Source organism: Dama dama, chromosome 23 (genome assembly GCF_033118175.1).
Source record: "Dama dama isolate Ldn47 chromosome 23, ASM3311817v1, whole genome shotgun sequence".
Taxonomy (NCBI): domain Eukaryota; kingdom Metazoa; phylum Chordata; class Mammalia; order Artiodactyla; family Cervidae; genus Dama; species Dama dama.
Window position 1 is genome coordinate 43320243 of NC_083703.1, and position 11515 is coordinate 43331757.

At 41.1% G+C, this 11515-nt stretch overlaps 1 protein-coding gene across 5 annotated transcripts in view; it reads right to left on the bottom strand.

Moving 5' to 3' along the window:
- The window catches only part of TASOR2 (transcription activation suppressor family member 2), a 64661-nt gene extending 53146 nt beyond the window's left edge, over positions 1–11515 (bottom strand). For 2 of the 5 annotated variants that reach the window (XM_061126526.1, XM_061126522.1), the window contains exons 1-3: positions 11018–11515; positions 8896–9023; positions 5778–5953 (exon numbers count right to left, since the gene is read on the bottom strand). Coding sequence is in view for 3 of the 5 variants with exons in the window: in XM_061126522.1 (XP_060982505.1) it covers positions 5778–5800 (23 nt within the window). In the remaining 2 variants the exon portion in view is untranslated. The remainder of the gene's footprint in view (positions 1–5777; positions 5954–8895; positions 9024–11017) is intronic. The other 3 variants (XM_061126524.1, XM_061126527.1, XM_061126525.1) reach the window with 3 other exon arrangements.

An 11515-nucleotide genomic window follows, 5' to 3' on the forward strand; every position in this document is an offset into this window, starting at 1 on the left:
GGCTTTTTAGTTCCTCTTCACTTTCTGCCATGTGTGGTATCACCTGCATATCTGAGGCTGTTGATATTTCTCCTGGCAATCTTGATTCCAGCTTGGGATTCATCCAGCCTGGCATCTTGCATGATGTACCCTGCATATCATGAGCACTAGGTCTTTCCTCATGGCTCAGACAATAAAGAATCCGCCTGCAATGCAGGAGAGCCAGGTTCAATCCCTGGGTTGGGAAGATCCCTTGGGGTAGGAAATGGCAACCCACTCCAGTATTCCTGCCTCCAGAACTCCATGGACAGAAGAGCCTGGTGGGCTATAGTCCATGGGGTTAAAAAGAGTTGGACACGACGGAGCAACTAACACTTTCACCCTGCATATAAATTAAATAAGCAGGTTGACAATATACAGCCTTGACATCCTCTTTTCCCAATTTTGAACCAGTCTGTTGTTCCATGTAAGGTTCTAACTGTTGCTTTCTGATCCACACGCAGCTTTCTAAGGAGACAGATAAGGTGGTTTGGTATTCCCATCCCTTTAATAATTTTCCAGTTTGTTGTGATCCACACAGTCTTTTTCCATAGTCAATGAAGCAGAAGCAGATGTTTTTTTAGAATTCCTTTGCTTTTCTATGATCCAATGAATGCTGGCAATTTGATCTGATTCCTTTGCCTTTTCTAAACCCAGCTCATATATCTGGAAGTTCTCAGTTCATCGACTGCTGAAGCCTAGCTTCAGGATTTTGAGCATAACCTTATTAGCATGTGAAGTGAGCACAATTATCTGGTAGTATGTACATTCTTTGGCACTGCCCTTCTTTGGGAGTGGAATGAAAACGGACCTTTTCTGGTCCTGTGGCCACTGCTGAGTTTTTCAAATTTGCTGACATGCTGAGTATAGCGCTTTAACAGCATCATCTTTAAGGATTTGAAATAGCTCAGCTGGAATTCCGTCACCTCCACTAGCTTTGTTCGTAGTGATGCTTCCTAAGGCCCACTTGACTTCACACTCCAGGATGTCTGACTCTAGGTGAGTGACCACACCATCATGTTTATTTAGGTCATTAAGACATTTTTTGTACAGTTCTCCTGTGTATTCTTGTTACTTCTCTTAATCTCTTCTGCCTCTGTTGGGTCCTTACCATCTCTGTACTTTACTGTGCCCATCCTTGCATGAAATGTTTCCTTGGTGGTGGGGGTTTAGTTGCTAAGTCGTGTCCGACTCTTGTGACCCCATGGAGCACAGCCTGCCAGGTTCCTCTGTCCATGAGATCTTCCAGGCAAGAATACTGGAGTGGGTTGCCATTTCCTTCTCCAATGTTCCCTAGGTATCTCCAATTTTCTTGAAGAGATCTCTGTCTTTCCCATTCTATTCTTTTCCTCTACTTCCTTGCATTCCTCTCATGAATACTAAAATCCTAAAATATATGTACTGGCAAAGAGAATCCATGAGGAACTAGAATGACAACAGAGGTTAATTAGGGTATATTCTTGAAGTGTATGACAAACCACACTAATAAGTCAAAATTATCCTGAGGGGCTGCTGGAGCATGGGTTGAAGGAGGAGAACCATAAGTCAGTGTGTCCAAAGGAAGTTACTGCATACTTCTTTCCAAACAGATGACTTACACAAATTTTTGTTGATACCCAGTATTTTTTCATTTATGTAGTATTAATTTGGCCATACTTAGCCTAAAAAAAGAAAAAAACCAAATTGATGCTCCCAAATAAATCTATTCATTTAATGTAACAGAGAAAAATGTCCTACCATAAACTGTTTAGAGGAAATAAAAGCTGATTACAAAGAAGTATTAATATATGTGTGTGTCACACACACACACACACACATATAAGGCCTTAAGAACATATACCATGATTTAAATGGTGGTCATCATCTGTATTACACTTACCAATATCCAATCTTTTTCTTGTTTGATTATGGTTCCACCACTAGATTATTATAATAGCTTTGTGAATACAGGGTATCTTTTTCCATGCTGTTCCCAGTGCCCAGAACAGTGCCTGGTACAGTTAGGTTTCAATAAACATCCACATAACCAGTGAATCAACCCATATTCCAGATCACTTCATTTCCCTACTTAAGCCCTGAGACCCCACTGCACACTCTGCTCGGTGGCCCTGTGAAATCCAGCCCCTGCTTACTCCCTCCACCTTACGTGATCCACCTTCCCCTGGCTTTCTACTAAGGTCCAGCTACTCTGGTCTTTCCATTTAAGCTCTTTGCTCTTCTCAGGCCTTTGCACTTGCTGTTATTTCTGACTGGAATGTTGGGTCTTCTGTTATGCCCGTGGCTTAGCTCCCTCTCTTCTTTTACTCAAACCTAGAAGTTATTTCCTCAGATAAACCTCTGATTACCCCCACCTAAAGTAGGCATTTTCTTTGAAGCATTCACTACTTCAGCTATCTTGTCAACTTACTTTTGAGGTGTGTGTCCCTCTTCCCCATCAGAATGTAAGCTGCACACAGGTAGATACTATTTTGCTCACAAAGCCCCCCAGTACCCAGCAGAGCTCCTGGACCATGGTACCCAATACTCTACCAAGTCACCTTTGAGTGGGTCAAATACAGCTAATTTTTGTTTCTTTTTTTTTTTTTTTTTTACAGCTTTATGTATTACCTGAAATTTTATGTAAGCATAAATATAATCTGGGGAAATAAAGGTATTTTCATTTTCGAAAAAAAAGATCTCCCATTGCTCTAAGTGGTAGTAAATTAGTTTTAAAAAATGAAGACAAAGCAAACAAATGGAAATAGCATTTCCCATAAGCCCAAACAGTAAGAGACCCATTAGACAAAGCTCCTGTATTTAAAACAGAAACTACTATAGAATGAGAGACATATGATTTTCATAACAATCTTAAAATATATAAAAAAGTCTGCCATGCACAAAAGTTTAAATGTTTTCTAACGTCAAGATAATCACGCAGATAAAGAATAAAAACCAAGGTATTCTTGCTACTATTTGGAATCACTGCTTTAAAGGACGCAGTTCAAAGGATGCCCTAAAATACTACATGTCAACACACACACACACACATACACACACACACACACACACACACACACACACACACAAGATGTGAGGAGTGCTGCCATCTCTCTAGCAGCTCGGCAAGGGACACACACACACACACACACACACACACACACACAAGATGTGAGGAGTGCTGCCATCTCTCTAGCAGCTCGGCAAGGGTCTCCCCTTTACCATGCTGGCAGAATTCCACCAGTTACAGCAAAGATGCTCCGTAAACCTGACTTCCCAGGTGGCTCAGTTATAAAGAATCCACGTGCCTGCCAACGCAGGACACACGGGTTCGATCCCTGAGTCGGGAAGATCCCCTGGAGAAGGAAGATGGCAATCCACTCCAGTATTCTTGCCTGGAAAATCCCATGGACACACGAGCCTGGCGGGCTACAGTCCACGGGGGTGGCAATGAGTTCAACAGACTGAGCTCCTGGGCCCTAGCACCTCGGCGGCACCACCAAAGCTTCACTCCCTACAGCCCGCCGAGGGTGCGACACCCAGAGCGACCCTTCTCCCAGTCCACTAGGCACTCCGCGATCCTGGCGGCACCCGCAGGCAGGCAGTTCACCCCCGGGTAGGCGTCGACCCCTCCTCCTCACCTCATGATGCGTGGGGGAGGGGGCTTCCCTCCGCCCCGCCGGCCCCGCCCGCCCCCTCCGAGCGAAAGCCAGTGTGGTGGGCGGCGCGCACCGCGCCTTTAAAAGTCAACTGGGCGGGGCGGAACCGCCAACCCACACCCGCACCGGCTGCCGGAAGCGGGTGGGAGTTGCGGGTCGGGCCGAGTGCGGACAAGCAAGCAGGGCTCCTTCGGTCCTCTGTCTGACGTCTCCCAGAACTCCTAGGTGGACAGTTTTACTGTCATTTTACAATGATCGCTCCAAGCTTCAACTACCTCGAAGGTGTCTCGCCCACAGGTTATTCAGTAACTATTCAGGACTGCAGATCGCAGACCTAACCTGAAATCCACATCTTTTCACTACAGTGACCCCAAGTTATTTTAACTCATCGCTGCTATAAAGCTTTCCCGTTACTGTCTACGTAAACTCACTGATTATGGTTTCACCGGGCTTTGTTGCGTAGTTGATAAAAATAAACGGTCTACTGGATATGGTTTATGGATACTCCATATATGCCCAGGAGATGCTGATTCCAGCACCCCAGGGGTCAGGGTTGGGGGTGCTTGTCCCTCCCACTAAGCCACCGCAGCCCTAACAACATGGACTAAAAGTAAAATTGGTCTATGTGTGTGTCAAGTGTCTGGCCTGGTCTAAGGACATCTTTTACTTTTGGCTCATGTTTTAATCAAGTAATTTAATACAACCATATGCATTTCCCGGACCATATCTGCATTTGCTAGAGAAAAACTAACCAGGAGCTCCTATAGAATCATTACTGCTATGGTACTGTACAAATAGAAAGCATACAGGGAAACCTTAGCTCACAAAGCAAGCTACTTAAATTCATAAAGAATTATGTAGATTAATTACTATGTAAAATAGCAAAATAACTTTGGGTATTTAGTATATGCAATGAGAGCACAAGTGCCTTCTTTGTAAAAAAATTACTCCCACTGCAAAAAAAAGTTATGGCTTGGCAGTATGATTTTTTCATTTAACTGTGACTTACTTTTAGACTTAATATTGTTTTTGAAGATTAACATTTTCAAAATTGAATCCTACAATAAAAAAGGATTTCTGTTTATCAAACAGATGCTTATAATCTTCTATTTTTCAAATTTTGTTCCCTTCCTTGCTATGCTGTGTAAAGTCAACAGATTTTTTGGAGAACACTTTTCCATAGTCAAGATTATGCACTTTTTATTGGAATCACTTCAAAATTTATATGGTGCCATTTTCAGACATCTGTATAAAGGAAACATGTTTGTTCTGGTTCATCAAATTAAGCTAAATTTGTGCTTCAATATTAAGCTATCAATCTGCAATGAAATGACTGCATTAAAACTCATTACTGTATTTACTACACGGATACTGTTAAGTAGTTTTGTCCTGACAAGAAAATCCTAAGAATAAATTTCTTTCAGGGTCAATGACATTTTAAGACCCGCTTTGGATTATTTTGATTATTACATATAACAAAAGAGAAAGTGATACTTAATTTATGCCATAACAATGTTTTTTTTTTTTCATCCTTAATTGCGACCGCCCCTAGATAAATCACATAAAAATGCCCTGGGCAAAGAACAGGACTATTCACTAATGATGGCTCACAGAGAAGTAGGGGATAACCACAGGGTTAGGCAGGTGCTTTAACTGGTCAAAACAGGTCTCAGGAGTTGGGGTTGTGACTATTCTTTCTCTTAATAAGGGAACAGGTATACCCAAAGGTTCTAAACAGGGTCTATCTCACCATACCAGGGAAGGCAGAGTCTTCAACACAGAATATTGCCAAGGGATTTAGTTACCCAATTAAGTGTCAAAAATCTCATTAAAGAATCTCATCAAGAGAAAACAAAGTATGCACCAGACACTTCTTATAAAATTTGTAAATAAAAAAAGAGAAACCAAATTCAAAAAACAAAAGGCCAACTGAGTTAATCAATAAAACCCCAAAGCTGATTCTTTTGGAATAGACAACCTTTAGCAAATATAATCAATAAAAAGAAAAAAAATTTCAACAAAAGGAGGCTAACCACAAACATAGGGGAAATGTCTAAAATTATAAATTATCACATGCTATTTACATCACTAAATTTGAAAATCATGAAAATATAATTTACTAACATTGGTCTAAATGGAAGAAACATCAGAATAAACCAATGATGATGAAAAAATGGAAAGAGTAGTTGCAGTCCTACTCCTCTCCAAAGACCAGTTTCCGAGTTTTATTGTCAAGTTCACTTTTCACTATTCAGATTAACAAAAATCCACGAGTTTGGCAATGCAGTCTGTTGGGGAAACTGTGGAAAACAAAGGGAAAAAGAAGTAAAAGGCAAGGAGAAAATATTTACTATGAAAGTTATAAAACATTTATTTATACAGTAGATAAATGTATCAATATAAAAATGGAAACCCACAGTCTAGGAATTATAAACACCCAATAAACATATTTCAAAACACCTCCAATACAGACTTAAGAAAGGCAAATAAGTCCAAACAAGATAAAAATAACAGTGAAAGGGCAGAAAGCCAAAAAACAAAGAGAAAAATGTCAAAGCAGTCTGAGAAAAGCAACTAAGAGACTGACAGCTGACTTTTCAATAGCAAAAATGAAACCAAAAGACAGAGAAATGCGATCTTTAAAGTGCTAAAAGAAAACAACTGCCAACCTAAACTGCTATATTCAGCAAAGACATCTTAAGTGATGGTAAAACAAAGATATTTTCAGGTGAACACAAACTGAGAAAATTTGTCATCAACAGACTTTCAGTAAGTTATTCTAAAGCATATACTTTAAGCAGAAGGAAAAGGCCCTAGATGAATGGTCTAAAAGATAAAATAATCAATGAACAACAGAGAAAGCAGCAAAAATACACTGCCTGCAAAACACGACATTAATTCTAAATGGGTCCTCTTCTTCCTATTCTGGTAAGAATATTTTTTATTTTATTTATTTATTTTTTGGCTATACTGCATGGCATATGGGATCTTAGTTCCCTAAGCAGGGATTGAACCCCATGCATCCTACATTGGGAGCATGAAGTCTTAACCAATGGACTTCCAGGGAAGTCCTTGGTAATATTTTTTTAAAAATTAAAATACATGATAAAAAATGTAAGTCATGAGGGGTTGAACTAAGTTAAACTTCTATGATTTTTTTATTATCTAAGAGGAAGGTAAAGATATTGGTTACTTTTAGATTTTGAAAAATCAAGGATGCATGATATTTCTAGGATAACAATAAAAAAAGTATAAAACTTCCAAATTAGTATTTTGGAAAAAATGAAGTGGTAAAAGATATTAAATAATTATTTTTTAAAATAACAAAAACAGAGAAAAAAGAAATATAAAATAGTCAGGACAACTAGCACAAAGGGCAACTAAGCAAATATAGACTGTGTATCCCAGCTAAAAATGTTTTAAAATTGCATTAAAATTCCAACATATGCTCTTTAAAAGAAACATGTCTGAAATACACGTGTTTACAAATCTACAGTTACCTCAAAATAGTTTAATAAATGAAAAATGGAAAATAAAAAATATATGATAGAGATAATCACAAAGCCATAAAAGGATTCCAGAAAAGGCTAATATAACTGAAAAACTACAGGCAAGATGAATTAACAGAGAGGGAGGCGGGGAATTAGGAACAGATATACGCAATGTCAGAAGTAATCAGAGAAATGCAGTTTAAAACTATAGTAATAAATCATTTCCCTTCCACCAGACCAGCAAAATTTTAAAATGTTGGACAATGCCAGGTGTAGAGAGCCTGGAGAGCAAAGGGAGGTTTCATTCACGATCGGTGGAGTATAAATCAGAGTCATCATTTGGGAAAAGTCAGATACTTGCACATATCCTCCCAACGGATCTAGCAGTTCCACTACTAATATGCCTAAATGACACTACTGTATATATGCACTTGAAAAAATGACCAAGAATGTTTATAGCACCACTAATTATTGTAGCCCAGTGGTGGAACTAACCAGTATGTTTATAAAAAATATTATACTTCAACAAAAGTGAATGAATCACAGGAGTGGTTACCAAAGTGGTGATGATAATGTAGGTGATTTTTTGATATTCTATATTGAAATGTGTCATTATTTGGGAAATCTACATAATTCAGTGAATTAATATCTTTCACATGACCATCGCATGGGTAAAACATCTCTTTAAAATCCAAGCTAGACTAACAGGTTTTAATGTCACAGAGTTTGAGAAGTTATTTGATTTCAAATTCTACACTGTGGCTAACCTTTCAGAAACTGTTGGGATTTGATGTGTATTAATAATATGAGATGGTTGGATGGCATCACTGACTCAATGGACGTGAGTCTGGGTAAACTCCAGGAGTTGGTGATGGACAGGGAGGCCTGGCACACTGCACTTCATGGGGTCACAAAGAGTCGGACACGACTGAGCGACTGAACTGAAAGAATAATGTAACTATTTAAAAGATTATCAACATACTCCTCCTTCTTTTAAATGTATAGTTCGATGAGGCCAGATTTTCTGCATCTACTTCAACCAAAACAATATATTGCAATAGATTGAATGTAGAGGCAAACATGAGATTCTGGTCATGAAAGATATTTGGGAAAACTGTAAAACAATGCCATTCTTGCCACTAACTTACTTTGGAAAAATTATTTTTCATTAAAAATGTTGTCTAAGATTTCCTATTATTATTACTATTTTTTAGAGCTATCAATATACCATATGCTTACTGGCATAAGCAAATGTACCAATACCTATATTTAAAATTGGTTAGTTTCAATATCTAACATGATTTAATCCACATAAGCAAAAGATCTTTGAGGTCTTCAATAATTTCAGTACTTGTAAAGGAGTCCTAAAGTTTCTGAACTCAACTACAGGTATACACTTCAACAGGGATGAATCTCAGAAACATAATGCTTAACAAAAGTAATTCACAGAATATGCAATATGATTCTACTTAAAGTTCAAAAACAGGTGAAAGTAAACAGTATGTTGGGAAAAGATACATACACAGTTGCTAAAACTGTAAAGAAAAGCAAGGGAATAATTAACACCATTCAGGATGACCATGGGGATGGGGGCAGAGAATCCTTTGTTTCTGGGGAAAGGCACACATCAAAAGCTTCCCAGTACTTGTAATGTTCTATCAAGCAGAGTATACAGATACACTTTTCAACAGTACATAAAAATGGCATATTTCATTACAAAAAAATTTAATATAAGAAATGAGGAGACATACCTATTATCCTAGAAGGAAAAACTCAAAAGAATGTCTCTTCTCAAATTAATCTACAAATTCAATGCAATCACAAACAATATCGCAACCAGATTTCCTTTAGAACTTGAAAAGATGGTTCTAAATTTCATCTGGAAGAAAAATGCAAAAGAAGAGCCCAAAGCTTTTCTTCAAAATGAAGTACCAAAATATATCTTAAAGCTACAGTAATTAAAACACTGCAGTAACAGATAAATGGGTCAAATAAGAAAGTCAGAACTTAAGACAAAACAGCAAAGGATATGTTTGTTACCCAAAAATGTTTAATATTCTTATTACCCAAGGAAGATAAACACTTAAATGAGATGTTATTTTCAAATATTAGAAAGTTAGTAAAATATTACCATCTGGCTAGTGGGGAGATAAAACACACCTTTTCAGAGAGTGAATATAAAAGGGTACAATCATTTGAGGGTAATTTAATAGCATTATTATCTATCATCCTCAGAAGGAATCAATTCTATGATTCATAAAAATATTTTGATGAGCAGATGAAGCAGCGCTTGTAACTGCAGCATTTAAGTTATAGGGAAAACTTGAAAATAAATGTGCATCAATAGAGGAATGAAAGACTTATTGGATAAATAGATACCATATCTATTGCATGATACTAAATAGATATACTACATTGCATTTATTTAACAAACACTACCTCTCAGGCAAGCTTTTAGACACTTTGTAGATTTTAAATCATTTAAGCAACTATGTCTGGGTTACAAGAGATGCCCCTGATATAGCTTTTTTTAAAACACAAAATTTCAAATACTGCTCTTTATCTTCCTCAAAACAGTTGTGAACAAACACAAATTTCTCCAAACTGGGTTAGTTATTTACTGATGTATAGAACATATTTATAGAGCTATCTGGTTCTATTATAGAAAGCATCTTTTTCAACAAAAAAGTATTCTTATACTGTTAAGGAATAGCAGCTTTGTTATAAATCTCCTGAGTAGGCTTACTACCAATCTCAGAGCCCATAATATTAAATATCATATCTACACCCCTATCCCTTTCTAAAGCTTCTGAAGGGGACCACCACTGGCCCTTGGATCACCAACGTTACTGCAACTAACACCATATGCTAAGCAACCCTTAAGTCTAGAATATATTCTGAAAAACCTTAACCGTTCTCCCTTTGAGGAACAATAAAGGGTAAGAGAGGTGCGTTTAGGTTTTTAGATTTCAAATAGGCAAGTGGTGATTAAGTGAAACAAGGCTTTTCGAAGGATCTTCCCCACAATCCACCCCAGGATTCTTGCCTGGAAAATCCCATGGACAGGGGAGCCTGGCGGGCTACAGTCCACGGGGTCGCAAAGAGTCGGACACGACTGAAGTGACCTGGCACGGCATGCCACGTCCCCCACAAATACTGCTTGGTGCCACCTTCAAACTGCTGGGTTGCATGGACCAACCTACGGTGACGCGATACTTCAGTTTTCAGCTAAAGGAGCCTCCCTGAAGAAAGACCTCTTCCTTCTTTTACGTCTACCTTAAAAAGAAGAGGTCACACAGGGCCACCAAGGGTTCACAGAAAGGAAGCGGAGGAGCGGACTTTACCAGGGTTCCTGAGGAAAGTGCTTCCCAGCCAGTCCCGGCCGGAAGATCAACGCCTCCACTCAGGGTTCTCACGGCGTCCGCAAGGATGCCGCGGTCCTGACCGGCAACCCCGAGGAGGCGCCGAAGCCGCCAGAGACAACGCCTCCCAGAGGGGCGGGAGGAAATCTGAAGCGCCACACACCCGGAGGACGCCGAGCGCCTGGAGACAGATGGAGACCCGAGTGTCGGCGGCCGGGAGTCCGCGCAGAGGCAGCCCAACAAAAGCGGCTCTGAAACCACCGCCCCGCGCCCCGCTCACCCCGAGGAACGCCAACAAGCCAAGAAGGCGTGTGTCAACACAGCAGCCGCGAGAAGCATGCAAAGTGGACAGCAGTTTAATTTTCCAAAAGAACAAAACGGAACGTGACAACGGCGAGCTCTCTTACTGCATATACCCCCGCGACCCGAGCGGTCACGCCGGGCACTCAGCCGCGAAGGACCCGCACCTGCTGCGTCCCCCGGGGCGGGCGTCCACGAGGGGCGGCCTCACCTGTTTTCTGCGCCGCCGCCGCCCCGGCGGACCTGACCTCAGGGTTCAGTTTCCTCCTCATGCTGAGATACTGTCCGCGCCTCCACGCGCGCTTCCTCCCCTCCCGGCCTCGCGTGACAGATCCCGTCGGACCCCGAGACCGAGCGGGGCTCGGGCCGCCTCCCGGGCTGGGGAGACGTCCGCCGCCCCTGGCCGGGACTCCCCTCCTCCCGGTTTCCACGCGGCCCGCGTCAGAAAAGGCTCGTCAGCGGCGCACGGGACCCTACACGTCGCAGCCCGTCCTGCTTCTCCGCTCCTGTCAGGAGCGCCGCCCGGGCGTCGCTGGGCGGCCGCAACGCGGCGGCGGGAGGGACGCGGGCCCGGCGTTCCAGGTTCGGAGCCCGCAGGCTCCCCGGCGCTGGTCAGCCAAGCGTCGTCCCTGCCCGCAGAGGGTCATAAGGCACGGACCCCAAGGCGCCCCACTCCCTGAGGGAACATGTCGACTTTCCCAGAGACTGA